Below are 20,057 nucleotides of genomic sequence, written 5' to 3'. Positions count from 1 at the left end.
GCCCCCCGGGGCGGGGGGGGGGCGGCGCCCTCCGCCGCGGGGAACGGGTAGTCAATTCGGGGCAGGTGGCCCGGGGCCCGGCCGTGCCGGTGGGCGGTGATGGGGTTGCCCTGTAAGGCGTGGGGCAGGGCCCTTCCCCGACCCTCCGGCCTTGGCCTCCCTGTGAGCGGGTGTGGGGCGGGGGAAGGGAGCATTCCCGTACCCGCTGTCTGGGGTGATCATCGTCCAGGCACCCGGAGGATACAGCATCGGAACGGAACGCAGGTTTAGAGCTGGACGTGGATTTGTTTGTTTTGTTTTGTTTTGTTTTGTTTTTCATTTCTTGTTCTCTTTCCCCATTTTCCCTTGCCCTTTCTGAAGTTTTGGCCGTTGCATAGCGTTGTAGCCTGTCACTAAGCTAAGGGACAGCGAGTGGACCAAGGAGGAAGAGTGAAGGATGTGTGGAGACAAATGCCAAAGATAAAAGGACTGTGCTCTCTTCAAAGTACAAAAACTGTGTTTTGCTGCAGAGAAAGCTACTTTGATGGGGATGAGCTGTCTAGCATCTGAGGGTGCATAATACCTGTTTTTGAAATACAAATAGATGAAAGCATTTAGAAGGCTGGTGGGTTATTTTTGTTTACTGGGTCGTAATTACATATATATAAAAGTACAGAACTGGAGTATACCAAGAAAGATTTGTGTTGCGTTAGGTCAGGTACCTTTTAAAGCCAAAACCTTTGCACTTTTGTAGTCTGCAGCTTTCTATTGAAACAGAATGGAAGGAGTGCAGGAGTTCAGGTCTGTCTGCAGAGAGCTTGTTGCAAGCCTTAGGTAAATGAGAAGTGAATGGAAAAGTACAGTTGGTTCTGTTATACTCTTAAGTGAAAGTCTGTGATGAAGCTGGGATAAAGCTGTTGCTTTAATATTAATTTTACTGCTATGTTTATCGTAAGAAAAGGAAAACTTAAAATGACAGATCCTTTTTTGTTTTTCATTGCTGATTCCCTTGAGCACAATATATTGATTGTTGTTACAGGAGGACCTTCGTGTAGATGGTCGCAGCTGTGAAGACTACAGATGCGCAGAAGTAGAAACAGACGTTGTATCAAACACAAGTGGATCTGCAAGAGTAAAGCTGGTTGGTACATTTCTTAGGGATCACGTACCTTGCTGATGAGACTTCTAGTTTATGTGACAAGTTTTAAGATATGATGAGGCTCTTTGTAGATGAGTTTGCGTGTTTGTGTAATAAAATGTGTGTATATATAGCACTAACTGAAAGTATGGGTTAAGGAAATAATGACAGGATGTATAATTCATGCAGGCTGGCTTAACCTACTTGAGCTGGATTTGCTGTGAAGTACCTGGAAAGCCTTCAATCTGAACTAATCTACCATTTAATCGTGGAAAAAATGGAATTGCTGTTGTGCCTAATCACTGGAAGAATAATTATTTTCCTTTCGAGTGAAGCAAAACTACTTCTGACATGTGCTGACTGTGAAGAAGATAAATACACTGTGTAATGTTATAAAGTTTCTGCAGATAGAGTTGTTTCCAGAACCAAAATTATAGAAAAAGTCATCGATATGAAGAGTGTCTTTTTAACCTAGAGAAAACGATTATGTATATTAATTGTTCGAATAAACTTTTTAGGCTTAATATTGCTCTTTGAAACTCTTCACTTTTTAAAAAACTAATGTGATTTTAAGTTCATTCCAATAGCATGGTGGGTACAGATAATTGAAAGGTGGAAATGTCATCTTACCATAGACATTGAGATTAAAGTAGTAGTTTTGTGAATATAATTCTAGTTGTGTGATACGTTTTTGTTTTAACAGGGACACACTGATATCTTGGTAGGTGTAAAAGCTGAAATAGGGACACCAAAGTTGGAGAAACCAGATGAAGGTTACCTGGAATTCTTTGTTGACTGGTTAGTATACTAGAAGAAAAGGAAATAGATCTATCTATTTGGAATAAATGACTAATCAGATTTTACCGTTTTTTGAAGTTTATACCTTCATTCCACTAGTTTCTCGTAAGGTCTGAGTAATAGAAAATAGTTATTCTACTGTTTCAATAGCGGTGAATGTTCAGAAACTTTCTGCTGGTTCTGTGGACCCAAAATAAGCAAAACAAGAGGAGTGAAGGAATGAAATTAAGTTAAAAAAATAAATCCAAAATTGCATGGCATCATTGCAACTGGAAAAGTGTAATAGTTCATTTACATGTGCTTTTGATGTGATTTCATGACTACGATGTCAGCTGTCTTTTTTGGAGAGATAGAATAGAAAAAAACCTCTTTCAAAAAGGAAGTATTCCAGAAGAAATGAATTGACTGATACTGATTGTACTTTAACTGTACTTAAACGATTTTGCTTGCTTTGTCTTTGAAAGCAGTGGAAAATGTTTGAAGTGTATTTTGTACGAAATTGCTTGTTTAAAAAAAGAAAATCCTCACTGTAAACTTCAGATGCAGAAGTTCATTAGAAAATTTATTTATCACATTTATCAGTGAATCAGTATTTCATTAACTAAAATGGCATTTGTTTTTAATCACATTCCTGGCTTTGTGCTACAAATGGGCTATTGTTTATCTTTAGTCTTCATAGTGCTTCGGTTATGAAGGAAGCTAGAAGAATTCTAAACTAAGGGCTTTTGTTTTCAGGTTTCTCTGAGATCACATAGTGACATCTCAATGTTATTCCAGACTCTCTGCTGTCTGAAACTACAGTATCCATGTCTTGCGGACTTCCTAAAACTGTTCTTTATGAAGTGATTTGCTTTAGGAACCTCTCATAAAAGCCTCAGCGTTGTCAAGCTGTTCTGCATTTGACCTTTTATTTTTTTTGTTAAAAAATGGTACTACTCTGATGTTAAACCAATATACCATTAGTAAAGCCAAGGTATGATTGCTACTGAGTAAGTGTATATCTGATGATCTTTCTGACCTAACTGGCTATATCTGCCTTAACATTTGTATTTCACATTATGCAGCCTTATCTAAGATGTCCTCTGTATGTCACGATGTACTAATTAACTGTCAAATCTTACAGTTTGTAGAGGGAAGGATTTGCCTATTAATTAATGGTTTGTCTGTGATTATTGTTCAAAAACTGTAAGACAGGAAGTTGATCTTCTCAAATGTGGTCCTCCTGTTGGAGGGATCTGAACTTGACTCCTTTATAAAACTCATGTATGAAATATCCTGAATAGAACCCGTTTTGTTCTGGTGGCTTCTGTAAGAAGGAAGTCCAATGACAGCAGGGACATTTCCTTACCACAACAAGTGGTCTGTGGGGATGTTGCAATTCTGTGACACTTTCATATGTAAATAAATGTTAGAAAAACTTTAACTCATTAGATTAATGTTAAGTTGTATTTTCTGTTAATCTCTGCTTCGTAAGAAGATGGGAGGGAGATGTGCAGCAGTATTGTGCAAGATGGATCATGTCAGTTCTAGAAATAGGTAATCCTTACTTTCTGTGGCAACACAGACCAAAAACCTAAATTTTAGAGAAGAATAGTCACTTCTTGCATGTTTGTGCCACCAGGGAAAGGTGAACTCTAGCCTCAAGAAAGATGCAAAAGATGAAATGTGGAGTGGGAGCACCTTGTTCGCTGTAAAGGGAAATGAGATGCTGTCAGTACTGTGATGCTTTTCCAGGCTGCCACTGGGTGGTAGTAACTGAGCGTAGTTTGGTACTCTGCATCTCGTAGTGAAGTTCCTGTGTGTTCTGCTTGGCTTTTATATTGTTGAAACTAATAATAAAACTCAGGCTGCAGTGTTTGCTATCTTAAAATGCTTATTTCCTGAAACTTTAATTGTTTCTTGTACTGCTGAAAATAATCCTTTGCTGGATCATGCTTATAGTTCTCTGCCCCACATTTCCATTTCTCTTCATTGTGCAGTCCTTAACCTAAAATCTGAGAAGCACATTTACTCCTATTTTGAGACAGATTTTAATGCTAGTCTCTGGAAGAGATTATTTTTGAGGCAGTGATTTGTGATACTAGAAATTAAATCTCATAGAACAAGTCCATGTCCTACCTGATGGTACCTACTGCCCATCAGCACTGGAGAAGATGCTCATCCTGACCAGTGATGTTGAGACTGCTGTGTTTGCTTTTCTCTTGTTTGAGTTCTAGGACTATTCTAATACTGACTTGTTAAGAGGTTTTGGTTTTTTGGTTTGTTTTTTTTTTTACTGAAGCAAAGATTTCTTATTTTCAAAGTGTTAGAAATAACAAAAAAAACCCCCAAAATAGACATCTGGATCTCTTGAATGCATTAGTTTTTGTTTGTGGAACTAGGGAAACAAGGAATGTATTTGTCCAAGTCTGGCCATCTGTTCTCCACTTTGAAGGCCAGACATGCTTTTGTTCCAGCTGGAATAGGGGCCTATTTCAGTGATGCCTGCATAGGAGTCTGGATCAGGTACTATTATAGATGCAAAGCCATTCTTCAAATCATAAGAGATGGCAGTATTGTGGAACAGCCATGTCAGCATGCTTTTAGGTGATCCTTAGATGCTGTTGTGGGGAAAATGTTAACTTAAAACAAATTTTAGTGCAGTCACTGAAGATACCACTTGAATCCGTGCAGGAGAGGAACCTTTCTTCCCCTTCTCTCTCCTGTTATCATGGCAACTGTTCTTTGCAGAGGCAAGAGGCAAACTACTGAGTTTTGAAAGAAGAAAATGTCTTTCCAATTTTTTTTACCGTACTTCCTCCGTTAAAGATGGTTTGTAGTGGATTTAGCGTGGTTTTCAGGAAGAAAAGCCATCTGATGCTTGAAGAAAAACTGTTTCAAACTCTATGAGCAGATCTTCCTTTCGGATGGGAAGTGTAGTAACAAATTCCTCACCAGGCAGAGACCTGCATCAGTAAACAATGTTGGTAGAGTTACCAGTTTGACCAGACTAACTCCAGACCCTTGTTAGCCCAATTCTTTGTAGGGTCATAAGCTTGAATATCACCATAATCATATTAACACAGTTACACAGCATCTGGACCTGAATTCAGGTCTTTCTATTTCTGGGACTGCCTTGGCAGTGCATATGTGTCATAAATGTGCTATCTTCTGGCTGCTTTCTGGAAGGGTAGAATATTAGTGAGGTGGTTAACTTACTGCTGATTCTAAAACAGTGAATCTGCCACCTTCTTTTAAATTATTGGATCTTTTTGGTGCAAGAGTAGAGACCTCGTATTGGTTGCTTGAAGTAAACATGGCTTTAAGGGAAGAATATCCTCTGTGTAATGAAGCCCTTGTATACCAGGCAAATAGCTATAAGCTTTTCTTTAATTAACTGTTTTACCTCTGTTATAATTACTTACAGTGTAGATTATAGTATGTTAATGGCCTTAGCAACGGATGGGAATATACTTAACTACTGTGAGGTTTTGAAAGTAGAGATCTGTGGTAGAAGCCTCATTATGCTTTAGAAGTCTTGATTGTTATGCGATATGACACTGGAATGGTTTTGAAAGTCCTCACAATTGCATTCTGTTCAGGAGTAGAAATTTTGTGCTCCACTTGGCCACTAATAAGTTCTTTCTGTGCTCCAAAAAGCGAGCTTTTTGGCATTTTCTCTTATTAATGTGTTAGGCAACCCTTTGAATTTTTTACCCGGTGTAAATTACTACAATAGTCTGTGAGCATTGGGTGGCAGTATTTGTCATACAGTTATTATAGTAGTACCTTGCTAACATTACTTTTTTATTTCACTTTGATTGCAAGGAATTGAAGTGTTAGAATAATAGTGGAATTAAGATGCAGTGAAACTTGCAGTAATAGTCTAATTGAGTCTTACGTTCTTACTTGCTGTCAGAGACAGCAGCCATTTATAATTAAAAGCTACAACATTTGATAAAACTTTGTGTTTAGAAATAATAATGAGGTATAGACTGAGATTTGTATAATTCTTTTCACCTTACCATGGGAATCATAATGCTTGCATAAGCATACTTTTAAACAGAATGATCTAGTTTTGTGAAAGCTGCTTCCATGGATAAGTGCTTGTTTAATACAACCTAAAAGCCTAACTCAACATATTTCCAGAATTAAGTTCTGCTTAGATGTGATCCTGTCTTATAAGATTGGTCTCTAATATTAATGCAACTATGAATAATATTATGTCATAGTTGCAGTGCTTGTTCATGTGGCAGATGTAGTTTGGAAGCATAGGTCAGTGCTTGATTGGCAGTGATTTATTTTTTTTTAAGCACGTATAGTGCTGTCTGGTTATAGAAGCATCAAGTAGCTTTTATAAAATTCAGTAGCTCTTCCTGGCATTCTGAGTTTTTATAAGTTCTGCAAAAAAAATAAATTGGGAGAATTACTGTGAGGTAAGGATTTCCCTTGTAGGCTCTGCAGTCCTGTTGATACAGCTCACTTGATGGTGTTAAGTCATACCTAGATAATGTGGATCTTTAGTTGTTGGTTTTTTAAAAGGTGAAGGGATTATATTCCAATACTTTGTTTTCTGCTGTGTGTTTACATTCCTGTGGTGTTTCTGTTGGAAGAGCTATGAGTTTGTATCATCGTATAAACACAAAACATACATGAGAAATTGGCACTGAGGGCCAGGAGAATACAAGGCTTTGCTGTTACAGGTTTTGAACGTATCAAAGTACTCTACTGTGAAACCACCTCCTTTCCTGTGCTCTGAAATGAGAGATTTATTCAGGGGAGGTCCAACTAATTTATTTAAAAACCAAGATCTTCAGTATGTGCTATGGCTTCACTGCTTGTGAATGCTCTTGCCCTCTCTATAAACCAGAGGTTGGATTCAGAGTATTTTTTATTTTGCTGTAGATGCATCTCTGGATGTTTCTGCTCTAATTCATTGTGATTTAGAGGTGTTTTGGGTTTTTTCTTGGGTTTGTTTTTTTGTTTTTGTTTTGTTTTGCTTTGTTTTGTTGTAGTCCTGTTTTCTTTTAGTGTTAGTTCTTAGCTGTGTACAGTGCCCCAGCACCCAAGGAGTTTCTTGCATGACTGCTCATAAACAGATTTTGTTATGTTGGAATCAGGAAAGTGAAGGCCACGCACTCTTGTCAGATCCCTTCTGGAAAAAAAAAAAAACAACACAAAAATGTTCTTAGTTGCTGCTCTCCATAAGCTGCAGTTGCTGAAAATAATGAGCTGCTCTCTGTAAGCTGCTTGATAGCAGAGAGTACACTCAGTAAAGAAGTTACCAATTAAGGTCAGACAGTCGTGTCACATTAAGAAAAAAAAGTATATTCTACTTGTCATATCGTCACATCTTTCTGTTCTTAGCCCCTCTCTTATATTAGTCGTTTAACATAAAACTCTAACAGGCTGTGTTGTTAGCTGTTCTGAACTTAGTACAGATTTTTCTTGCTTTTTTATTTTTGAAAGGGTTGATAGAATATGAGAGTGATGAAGAAACAATCCCTGAGAGAATTCACCAGCTTTAGTATTGTAACTTGGGAACTGAAGATAGTAGTGGAATTTAATTAGTATCAGAGTTTGTAGCAAAGTGTAGGTATATTATCTGCATTAAGACATTTTCTTATGCAAAATGGAAATAATTTTTTCACAGATTGGAAGCTTATTCTTGTACAAATAAATCCTTAGATATTTCTAATGCTTTATATTTAAGAAATGTTCTTTGGATATTGGCTGCTTCAGAAGTGAAATTACTTTTTCTTTCTTTATCTAGTTCTGCAAATGCTACTCCTGAATTTGAAGGCCGTGGAGGAGAAGAGCTTGGCACAGAGATAGCAAATACATTCTACAGAGTATTTAGCTGCGAGAGCACTGTAGACTTGAAATCACTTTGTATTAATCCCAGAGACCACTGCTGGGTTCTCTATGTTGATGTCCTGGTAAGTAAGGAAATGAAAACTAAGATTCAAGGACTTGGCATAACCATGTGTATATTCACATAAAAAAGCTTCTCATAATGTGATATAATGCTTCACAGCATGGGTGGCTGTTTTCTTGTGAATCTGCCTATGGTAGTTAATCACTAATTCCAGCTTGCTCTTTTTCTATTATTCTTGATCCTGCTGCTCCACTGCAGAGCTAATAAAACACTGAATACTCCAAATCTGTCTCAGATAAAAATCAGTGACCTTGTACTGACAAGAAAATTACCACTAAAGAAGGCTAAACTTTTTCTCAAACTAGATATAATAGCAAATGTATTATTCTAATGAATGTAAGTTAGCATGAGTGTATGTTAGCCCTAGTAAAACTGTCCATCCTGTCTACCTCTTTGCACTACTATCAGTACTCAGTCAGTAAATTAAAATAGAAACTTTTCTGGCAAAAGTTACGTTTAGCCTTGGCACTCTGATGAAAGCTATATACATGTACTGAAGGTAGAAAAGAAACTAAATATTTGTTCCTGTTTAAAAAAATTAAACTGGGTTTTATGCATGTAAATCTTGTGCATGCAACAGCTCAATTTGCAAACTATGCTGTAGTTAAAGCATAGTTTTAGAGTGCTAGTTAAAGCACTCTATCATGGGAATTTAATAGAAGTCTGCAAGTCAGACTCTCCTGAGCATTATTTCTGGTTCTTGTTGGTCTATAATTGAGTTTCTGTTTGTCAAATTTGTAACTGAAAATATGTCAAGGGATCTTACTCACAGGAATCCATTAATGTCTATGAAATTATTTGCAAAACATTAAACTGCATTGCTAAAAAAAATAACTGCGAGTTTTGTTAAACAAAATGGAAACATTCAAGCTAAGACCTAATTAAATGTGAAAATTAGTCCATTAGGTGCTTAAAAAGCGGTAGCATTAGCCTGAATATAGTAGATAGGGTACATACTGTGATTTAGTCTGCATACAGAATGATCAAATGTGTGCCACTGCTGGGTGCTTTAACAGTCCTAGTCACCAGCTTACTGGAGCTTGGCATGGTTTAATAGAGAATGAAGTGTTAGTTCTGAGAAATCACACTGGGGCCTTTAGTTACTAGGTAATTACAAGCAGAGGTACAGAATATTAAATGCTGAGCTTGTTTAAGCAATGTACTGCTTAACATTGCATAAACACTGCATAAACAAAGACTTTTGCAAAGCTGAATGTGGCAGGAGTAGTTCTGTGTAGCTCTTGTATGAGGTATAAATGGCCATTATTTGATTCTTCCTGGACACATTTTTTGATGGTCCACAACTACAGAGAAAACCAGTCTTGTTATTTTTATGCTACTAGTTGTATCAGAATTATGAATATCAAGACCTATACTATGTGATGAATTTTACATTTAGTTTTGTTTACAGTGCCAGTCAATCTGTTGTAGGTTCATAACTAGGACTCTAAACTGGATGAGTCTTTTTAATGTTATTCTACAGGGCTTTTGTGTGTGAGCTATTGAAGAGCTGCTGGTATAGTTAGAACAAGACACTGTTAAAATTTGTCTCTTTATTCTGTTTCTCCCCTCCTTTTTTTTTCCACCCTAGGCCTCTATATTTTCACATTTTTGAGGTATTTGTACTATTTCCTCTTCTAAATAGAAGACATGTATATCACATGTGATAGTTCATACTTGATGTAGGTGCTTGATACCTACAGATTTTCCTGAAGTTGCTCATGCTGAATCATTCCTATAGAACTCTATTAAAAAAGTACATGGTGGAAGTACGACACTTGTGCTAATAGAAGGCACTACAAGTCATATTACTCATTATTTGAGGGAAGCAGATTCTAAATATAATAACAATGCTTATTGAGAGTCCTTTGGATTATGTTTTCCTTTGGAATTCCTGGAAATTTTTCACATTAATGTTTGTGTTGCATAGTTAAGTTGGAGGTAAAATAAGCCTTAAATCTGTCATAGGCCTGAAACCAGTAGTACCTTGTGGTCAGGTGGGAAGGTGCTTGTTTTCAAGTCTCTCATGCAAAAAGACAAAAACCCAGAAAGAATATTAGGAATCTGAAGATGCTCCATTGCTATGTAATTTAGCTATGTACACTTCAATGGAAGCATCTATATTCAGTTCCTGTGTGTAAGCAAAATTTGAGATCTGCAACCTCAAACGAGCAAATAATATATTTTGTGTAGTCATGCAGCTTATCGATTAAAAAACATCTCTCAGAGATTTTCTAGTGAACACTGTAGTTGAGAGGTGCTATAGTTGTGTACAGTCAGATTAGAAAGAAAATAACTTCAGCTACACACGCTACAAAGATGAAGCCATATGAGCTCGTACAGGTATGTGTCAAGGTCAAGAATATATACCTTGATGTTCCAAAATACATGCATTCTTTCTTAATAATAGAAGGTGTTCCACTTCAAAAGTGGAGAATGTGGAGATACACGGTACTGCAAAACTATAAGCCTCTTCTCACCCTCTCTGTGTTTCCCTCAGTTTCTTTCCCCTTCTAAGTCACTGATGTCAGAAATAAGCTTTTAGGCACTTTTGAGGGTGTTTTTGGTGTATGTATAGCCTTTGCCACGTAATTTGCCTGATTTGCAGTGCTGAGGAAGGAGAATCAAAGTGTGCAAACTCTTTTTATTCCCTATCCCGTCACAGCACGCTGTGTGTTGGGGGAGATGCCTTAGATTCTGTTGAAATTTTAGCAGTTCACTACTGAGTATCCCTCCGAGGATTTCTTCATCTTTTCTATTCCCAACTAGTTTGAAAAAAACCCTAAACCTTAGAGATCTGTCCTTTTGAAGGAAAAATTTATTTGAATAAGGCAAGATCTACATTGTTTTATTTCCCCCCCAGAAAGCTTTTCATTTGTGTATCAGTAAATTAAAAGCAGTCCTTTCTGAAGACTCCTTTGCTTCTTCCTACCACTCACAGTTGTGCAGACGTTTAGTCCTTAAAAAACCCATAAACATAAAAAACAATGGCGATCTCAGTACAAAGTGCTTTAGCTAAGAGAGCATTCATTTATTTTTGGAGCAATCGTACCGTGCTTGATACAGGCTGTGTTCTTATCCTGTAGGCGCCACTGTAATACAGATAAGGCTTTAGAAGAGCAGCCTGAACACAGCCTAGCAACAGTACAGGCACATCCCATTACTGTGTTTTAATAACAAAGATATTGTGGGGCTTATTGTGTTACCCAGTAAAATCCAATAATGACTGAAAGTGGCAAGTTAACCTCTCTGTATCCAGCAGCTGTTTGCAAAGAAGTAATTTGATCACCTTTGTATTTAGCTTTCTATCCCAACTTTTTGTCGTTCTTTTTACACAATTCAGTCTGTCTTCATAAAAATAGACTGTCTTTCCAGAATATCTGATTTATGATTTGCTCCCAATGCGGGAGTTTATCCCATTCTTAAATGGATTTCGAAGAACAATCAATGCAATCAGTGTTGCAAAACCTGTTTTGCTCTCATCATACAGCATAGATTGATGTAATGGAGAAGCATCCATATGTTCTCACTGAAGCAGTTTCAAATGCTTGCTGGGAATGTGTGTGTTCATAGAATAGTACTGGCGGCTCAGTCAGTCACACTAGGCTATGGCCAAATATATCTTTGAGTGTCTGTCAGCCTATAGAAGGTGGTGGTGGTTACGGGAGCCTTGCCTTTCTGTATAGTATGCTGTGCTTTACTTCTCCTGATCTTCATGGAAAGAAGCTAAGCTAGACTCCCTTCACACACTTTATTTCAGATGATAGTGTTATCAACAAGTAGACTTTGACATCAGGATTTCCTTGGATTCTTTTCAGCTACAAGACAAACCTGCTGATGGCTCGTTTTCTGCAAAGAATGGAGAATAAATCATGATGTGCCTTCATAGCTATACCTTGTGTAACTGGCTTTTCATACCATGTTCGGGTTGACAGTTTGTGTTGCTGCTTTGAAAACAATTCTATCAATTGAGTTTGTCCAGCTGATATTTAAAAAAGACTTCTCTTTGAAATAAAGCATAGAAAATGGATTGGCTTTATTTAACATTAAGAATGAATAAGGTGAGTTTATGAAAAATGTTCTGGTCATAGTCTAGTTTAGAGCCTTTGCACAAGAAGAGTTAAAACAGTGGTGGTTTCATTTCAGCTGCTATTATTCAATTTTATCATTAATTTTATTGTCAAGTGCATTAACTCTTGTGTTTTGCATGTATAATACAGTTAGCTGAAATCTTTATTTCCTGTCTGTTTTCTTAGATAGGCATTAAATACAACTTTGTTTTTTAAAAACCTGTTCTGGTTCATAATTTTGTGCTGTTTCAAGTAGGTTTGAGTAAAATAAAGTCTTGGTTTAAAGGCACTACCCTGATTTTCTTTTGAAGAGATTCTTTTATTTTCCTCCCCAGTTATTGGAGTGTGGTGGGAACCTCTTTGACGCAGTCTCTATCGCAGTGAAGGCAGCTCTCTTTAACACAAGGTAAAGCACAGCTCTCATTTCATGTGGGTAGAAATGGCATGGGAAGTGAAAGAGAAGTATTCTCTGTGAGCTAAGCATTGTTAAGGCTTAATTATTTAAATAAGAAATACTCAAGGCAACTTGCATTCTGATGCAAGGCAGTCTGCATGCAAGTAACATGAAGTAATGACTTTAATTCAGTTTCTAATAATCAAGTGTCATCTTGCATTATATGCAGAGTCAGGCTCACAATATAACTTGTTCTGTAGCCAGATCCAGAAAAAATGATCTTGATCGTATGGTTTTGTTGCAAGTTGTTGAAGGTGTTTGTGTTGATGCCTTGAGGGTTTAAAACAAGAAGTATTTACTGATAATGTGATGCTCCTGAATAAGAAGGCCTCTTGTCGATGTGACTGCCGATTAGTAGCTAGCCCTGTTTTCCCACTTCTGATGTTCTTTCTCATTAACTGTTAGTCTAGAGTTCTTTTTAAAAGTAAGAGGACAAAGTGGCGCTGTGAGATTGCAGGGAGGGGGAAATGATGGGTCTGTAAAAGAACTTTGCCCCATGCAAATATAAATAAAAAGAATGGAAGAACAAAATGAATGACTAATGCAAGTGTTAGTGTGTGTGCTTTAATGATCAAATTCAATAATTTTTTTTTAATCTTCTTTATGTATGGATGAAAGGGAATACAGAGTTTTGTAGCACCCTTAAGAAAGAAGCTAGTGAATGGCTTTGCTAAAAAACTTTCTTAGCAAAAGTAGCTGGAAGAGGTGCTAAAGTTAGGCTGTCACAGGCACAAATGCTTTAAAAGTGGATCTCAAATTGTTCTTCAGCTGCAAATTAGAGATCTGCTACAGTCACTGGCATAGTTCTGGCTTATTCATCAAGGAGTCGGCACCCAGTACTAGAACTAGAAATGTACGTGCAAGGAGAAGAGGAAAATACAGTTTTGAAGACAGGCAGTGCATCGGGATATAAACACTTTAAAACACATCTAAGACTACAATTTATGTCTGTGACTGAGAAATTTCCCATGTTAATCAAGTTCTCAGCAGTAACTTCTAAGAGTAGATTGTTTTTGTAGCATGAAGAAATACTGTCACAGATGTAATAGCTCACGATAGAGTTGGTGGTACACTAAAGGGAAGAAATGCCTGCGTCTTTGTGTGTGAGCTGCCAGGATGCAAAAGTCGTACAGTTACAACAGTTGCTCCCATGTGAGTTGTTTTGCAGATCCATGGCACGTACTTTATTTACAAGATAACTAGGTCTTTTTTCTTATTTCAACTAGAATCCTAGTTCTGGGAGAAGATAATAAAAAGGTAATTTATAGAAAGAAAGAAAAGGAAATCTGTTGCTTTGGTAACATGAGCAACATAAAGAATGTAATTGTTTTAATGATTCTGCTTTTTAATTTTATTCTTCTGAAAACTGTATCTTTCATATAATCTTTAATCAAATCAAAATGTGGTACCATATGACACAATGCAAAGCCTGTTATTTTTTGAACTGTGAAAACCCTGTCTGTTGATCTGAGCAGGGAATGCTGGTACGTCTGATCTCATCCGAGCTCAGAAAGTCGAGAGATGAAATTCAGAGTGAAAACCTGTTGTCCTCATTCACTGTTCCTCTCCCTTTCCTTTGGTACCTACTAAGTTTTATTTGGATTGACACAAGGTTGTTTAGAGTAGCTGCCCACTCTCCATAAAATATTGTCCCAGCAAGACGTCAGTTTGAGGATCACTTCAGATTAAGTGTTCTGAACTTCGCTTGACATGTGTGTCCCTCTTTGAGTCTTCCTTGCCTTTCATAACCTGTTTACAACCAGGCTTTCATTATAAGTGTTTTCAGATCTTTGTCAGCCTTGACAGCAGCCTTGGAACCAAGAGCAGGGAGCTGAAGCTGCTGTTTTTTCTGTGAAGCTCCAAATTTTCAGATGTTCAGATAGGCATTTGAAAACCTGAGCTTCATCCTTAAAATCTTGCTCTAACCACTTTTATAATAGTTATCGACACATTTTTCTTTGTGGCTAAAAAAGGCAAAATAGTAACTTTAAGAATTTTGTGCAAGAATTACGGGATCTAAATCCTATGTGTGTCAGACCTGACACTTTGTATCCCCTCCAGGCACAGAGCAAGGACAGTATGACTGTTTTAGGGGGAGCTCCTTGGAGTTTTGTAGTGTTTATTATGTTCTAAAAACTATATTGAGATCATGTGCAAAAGATAGCAGGTATCAAAACTTTCTTAACTGTGTTTCTATGGTGCTCAAGGCTGAATTTATCCACGATCAAAGTAGATACTACAGAGTGTGTGAGTAGCTGCTATGTCAGGACTTAGCATTAAACTTGATCCTGTGGAATACACCTACTCACAACTGAGGTAACAGAAACTAGGCAAGGTACAAAAGCTACACAGTTTATAACACCTCCCTTGAAGATGTGGTGGTTTTTTGCTGGGCAGCATAGTAGAGGTAGAGTCAGTGCCTGCTTGCAAGTTATGCTGCTTGGTTTTTGCAGTTGTGAATTGTGGGTCTGCAGCATACAGAAAAGAGCATTGTTAGTTGTGTGACTAAGTCCTGCTCTACAGATTTCTGCCCTGATTAGTTGCAGGAATCAAAACACAAAAATAAAAGCTGCAAAGTAAACATGCACAGCTAGTTCTTAAGATAAATCTTCACAAGCTGGGAGAGGAAATCTTGTTTGCTGGAAGTGTTTTGTATACACTCTCGTTGCCTAGTTTTTGTGTGTATGTATGCCCTTTTTAAGCCTCTGTGATGCTTGTGTCTGATCAACTGTCTTTTTGCCTCTGCAGTAGTTCTAACTTGTACCTCTCTTATCTGTTCTTGGCCAAAACAGCTCCTTGCAGGCATTTTTCAGGTATTAATTCTGGCAACTTTTTCTTGCAGACCAAACATTGTTCCAGTTTCATAGCTATTTTAGGATGAAGTTAAAAATTGCTAATTCTTACAAATTTTCTTGCAATCTTCCTTCTTTGTTAAACACTGCTCTGGCACATACACTTCTTGTCTAGGCTGTTGTCCAGTGTTATCCACTGTCCTGGGTAGCTTGAGGGTTAGTGACCTTGTGACTTTATTCCGTCAATTTTTAATGGAATATTTTTAACCTCAAAATAGGCTTTGATGCATTTCCAGTGAGTTGTTATGTAACTTTGCAAAGCATTTTGAGTTTCATTTCAGGAAAAAGTACACACCGCAGTTGTGCCACTTACAGGAAGTTTTAGTTTTAGCTTGGCTCAGACCAGTGTTGTTGTAAGGAATTTGTTCTCACTGAAGCAGGGTTAGCTGTTTGTGAAGCACTCTCCTCTAGGACTCAGCCGCAAATAACTAAAATGCTCTTCCAGGGAACAACAAAACCACTTTGCGTTGGTGGGGGGAAAAGTTCACTAGATCAGTCCCTATCTCCTCATTTAACGGAGATTTGGTACAGAATGTGTAAAAGAATGGAGCCTCCAGAGTCTAGTTATAAAACACAACACTACTGCAAACGTACTAATACAAAAACAGATTGTAGTTACATTCCACGTGGTTACTGAAGTAAGCTTTCTAGTGACATCTTGAAATATTTTATGTTTTCAAGTGCAAATGTGTTAAAATGAGAGCAGTGTGGTTGAGCTGTGTGGAGGTTTTACTGCCCAGTAAAGTCTCTCAGCCGGTACCCCACACCAGTGGTCACCTGGATAAATGAGGGTATATAGGACATTGAGGTTCTTGGCTTCTTGAGATTTCATCCTCTACTAAATTGTTTTAAATTACTTTATTAGTTTTGCTACGTAAGCTGCATTAAATCATCCTGTAAAACTCCCATTAAATGGCTGTAACAAATATTATATATGTATCGCTGATAAGGAGCCTGTCTAGCTCATTTGCGAGAGAGCTCATCACAGTTGAGAAGAAAGCATTTACTGGATTTCTGCCTGGGTTTTTCTCCCTGGTTATTGCTTTTGTATATCTGTCCTTAGAGCTGTAGAGTCTTCTGGCTTCATAAAGAATGAGACATCTTGCCAATCTTCCCATTTTGCTAAAGAGAAAGGATTTTACTACTGTCATCTTTTTCCTTTACCCCAAGTCTCCTTAGTTGGTGTCCCTCTTTCCTAAACAGCTTTACAGCTTGCATTTGCTGCAGATGTCACAGCATTGCTAAGCAATGCAATTGCTGTAGTTCCGACAACTTCGCTGTTGTCTGCAAGGTTAGGAACCACAGTACGAAAGGATTCACTCTTAGTCATTTCTCTCCTGTACTTCTGTATAAAGAATTGTTCAGAATTGCATTGTCCAAATTTCAAAATAATCTCTCCCCATATATTAATGAAAAAAACAGTTGAAATTCTAAGGATTTGAATGATGTAAATATGATGATTGTATCCTAAATGTCTTCCCACTTACGATGTTTTCTTCCTAGTCTCAGTGAGGGTGTAGTTAATACTTTGATAAAATTCTGGATTTTTTCCTAAACATTTAGCCTCATTTAGAGGAAAGGGCACTTCCTGGAGTTCAGACTGTGTGACATCTCTATTCATTATCTGTTCTGACAATGATTTTGCACATTTTGTTTCTACAGGATACCCAAAGTGCGTATTCTGGAGAGTGAAGAAGGCTCTAAAGAGATTGAGCTGTCTGATGACCCTTACGATTGTATGCGACTTAACGTGGACGAGGTGCCCTGCATCGTCACATTAAGCAAAGTAAGCCTGACAAATCTCCGACCTTCTACCTAGAGACTTCAGTTTCTATTAACTTCACTTGTTTTTTCTTTCCCTAGAGATAAAATTTGTGTTGCAGAGATGGTCAGTGTCCACTGTGTATATATTTGTTCATTCCTGGCCTCCTAATTGAGAACTCTTACCAAATAAGGGTTTTTTTTCCACCTGTGACTTACAGATTTCCACTTGATGTATTCTTAAAATGCATCTTCTTGCATGCAGAAGAGTTGTTTATTATTTTTCATCTACTCCTTGCTCAACATCCAGAGCAGCAGATACTTTGGTGTGCTAAAACAAAAGGGTATTGTTGTGAGGCACAGAGCTTGTGTGATCTGCCTGGGGTTACACAACAAGTATTTGTCGCTGGGAACAGAACTCTGTTTTCATGGGTGCAATACTGTCCTTTCCTTTCAAACAGGATTTTGTTGCCCATATATAGCACACAACTAACACAGTTGATTTACTGGATGCTGCATTTTCCAATGCAAGAGTTAGTAATTTACATAGTTACCTGGAAGTTTGTCTTTTAAGCAAGTTTCATAAACAGTGGAAAGGCCACCATTGAACTGGGGGCTCACCTGAGCCTCAGGGTGTGTAATTTTCACCTAGCAGGGAGGAAAGTCTATGCTTGGAGTTGGGGGAATGGGGAATCTGGAGTTTCATATAGATAAAAGAATGTTCAGAGAGGAAAACAGTGTGAAATAGTGACATGCTTATCTCACCTCCGTTATATATGCACACATAAACAGTCTCCCAAATTAAGTACTGTGGTGTCAAGTCAGTCACATGATATTAGGATGGGAGGCTGTAGATAGCCAGCAGAGCTACTACTCACAGTTTAACCTCTTAATAAAGAGCTTAGACAACTGCAAACTAATATGTCATTTTTTTCACTGACTTACAGATTGGATATAGGCATGTAGTAGATGCCACCCTTCAGGAGGAAGCCTGTTCTTTGGCCAGCCTGCTTATTTCTGTGACCAGTAAAGGCGCCCTCACTTCTATTAAGAAACTGGGGAAAGGTAGCCTTGATCCTGAAAGTATTTTTGAAATGATGGAGGTAAGGAGTTTGGAGCAGTTACTGATGATACTGCGTGAACTGGAACTTGAGTATGTGAAAAACTGCAGTAAGGATTTCAAAAGCAGAGATCCTGGTGCTTTTATTAGGTGCACAAGGGAGTTGCTGAAGGTCACAGACAGTTCCTTTGAAATAGAATCTAATATGAATGGAAGTTATCTAAAACTTTTTTAGATGCCTAAAATGTGTGGTAGTCACAGGTGTTTGAGTCAAGTACCTCACAGCTGTAAGACTGAAAAGCTTAAGTTGATAAACTTCAGTTGAGAGTAGTTTTAGAGAACATGTTCCCTCTCTCACTGTTTCCCTTAAAGACTGAAAGAGCAAAACTTCTAATGTGGTAAAGTCCCTATAGAAGTAGAGATGATACTTCAAATTGCTAGTGTACAGAGTCCTCTTATAGTGCAACTGTTCTCATTTTATGTTTGGGGTTTTTTTTCTTTGCTCCTTTATTTGGTTTCTGATCTGCCTCTACTCCAAGAAAATACTAGTATCTGGATATTGTTCACATCCACATAAGAATTCCATTTTAAACCTTTCTTGAGGCTCTTCTTAAAACTATCTTCCAGTATAAATTCTCATGCCTGGTTCAGAATGAAAATTAAGTACTTCAACCTGGCTCTGTTTCCTAGAGATCCAGAAGTAATTTTAGTATGGCTGTAGTGAGGAATGCAGAACTTGGAGCCAAGCTTGCAAACAGTGGGTCTCAAGTGGAAATTACATGCTAAGTTTATATGAGACTTCACTGTTTCATGTTGTTGATCCAAAGTGCTCATCTTGGGGGTACTGGTAGACTTTATTTGCATCCAGAGAGTTCACTTATCCCCCTTATCATCTACATAGATGTGCAGAGGGGGGTTATCTCCAACTTGGCATCCTAACAAAATCAAACTTCAAGGGACATCTGATGTGTCTTCCTTGCTCAAGTTAGATACAGGTTTGTGGTAGAAGCTGGCCCACGTGCAAATTATCTGCACAAAGCTGTGATTGGAGCCTCCATTTTGATCACAGATTTCACTCTACATTGAGCCCTAAATAGGAAATGAATTTGTGCAGTTCCATTTTATAGGCTACCCGTAAAGGCTGTGCTTGGAAATATATAATGCTCATGTAAACGCTAATCAGAGGTGCATATGCATTAGGCTTCTTTTACTGAGTTTGTGATCTGATTCGTAAGAGAGGCAAGCAGGATAAGACGGCAGCAGTGTTGTGTCAATACCAAAGCTCTGCACAGTTCCCATTCACTTTGACCTGGTGTGGGGGGTGATGTCCTACATTTGAGGAGAAAAATGTGCGCAGTGTATCACCCCTCAGGACTCCAGACTGCTGCTGTGGTCTTTGTCCCAGCGCAGAGCTGTAACAATTCTTGTGTGCACCCCCCTTTATTTAGCATGACTCATGGTGTCTAGGATTGACAGCTACCCTGCTGCATCAAAACCCTTCCCAAATTTGCTTTGGTACCGTGGGCCATATTCTGTCTCCTGGTTCTTTGATGACGAATGTGCCTTATTTTAAAGTTTGTGCACCCAAGGTGTTGGCAATTGTCATCAACAGGTGAAAGAGAGCTTTGTGGTCAGCTGTATGGCAGGCATAGGCTTCGTTGCATAGATCAGAACTAATAAACTCAGTTTAATATAACCCGTCTTTGGCTCTTTAGGGACAGGTGGGCTCTCTTCATCTCTGCATGAAGTCAGTATTTCAGGTCATTTAGAGAAACCGTGGGGAAGCTCTAATAGGCACCACTAGCTTAAAATCTTTATTTCAGTATTGCCCAATGTTTCCCTGCCCTGCAGCTTCCACAGTACAATAGTGCATGTGGGAAGAGTAGAGGCTGGTATCAGAGCTAATCCTGGTGGATTTTCACTGCTGAAGTTTATTTCTGTAAAGAAAACCTTCTGTTAACGCCTTTCAGGTCCTTGGACGGTACAGAATTGGCTACTAGGCTACTAGGAAAGCTAAGGCCTCCTTAG

General features: G+C 38.2%; 1 protein-coding gene across 1 annotated transcript in view; it reads left to right on the top strand.

Annotated features, from left to right (window-relative positions):
* The window catches only part of EXOSC7 (exosome component 7), a gene marked incomplete at its 3' end in the record, with an annotated part of 18,264 nt that extends 125 nt beyond the window's left edge, over window positions 1-18,139 (top strand). Inside the window, exons 2-7 of the mRNA XM_010184867.1 lie at window positions 1,019-1,120; window positions 1,821-1,915; window positions 7,668-7,833; window positions 12,238-12,308; window positions 16,871-16,994; window positions 17,917-18,139. Of these exons, the coding sequence (XP_010183169.1) occupies window positions 1,019-1,120; window positions 1,821-1,915; window positions 7,668-7,833; window positions 12,238-12,308; window positions 16,871-16,994; window positions 17,917-18,139 (781 nt within the window). The remainder of the gene's footprint in view (window positions 1-1,018; window positions 1,121-1,820; window positions 1,916-7,667; window positions 7,834-12,237; window positions 12,309-16,870; window positions 16,995-17,916) is intronic.
* Between the last annotated feature and the right edge of the window lie 1,918 nt (window positions 18,140-20,057).

Source organism: Mesitornis unicolor, unplaced genomic scaffold (assembly GCF_000695765.1).
Source record: "Mesitornis unicolor isolate BGI_N332 unplaced genomic scaffold, ASM69576v1 scaffold39365, whole genome shotgun sequence".
In the NCBI taxonomy this organism is placed as follows: domain Eukaryota; kingdom Metazoa; phylum Chordata; class Aves; order Mesitornithiformes; family Mesitornithidae; genus Mesitornis; species Mesitornis unicolor.
Note: the sequence above shows the minus strand (reverse complement) of the source record. Positions and strands in the feature narration are given on the sequence as shown.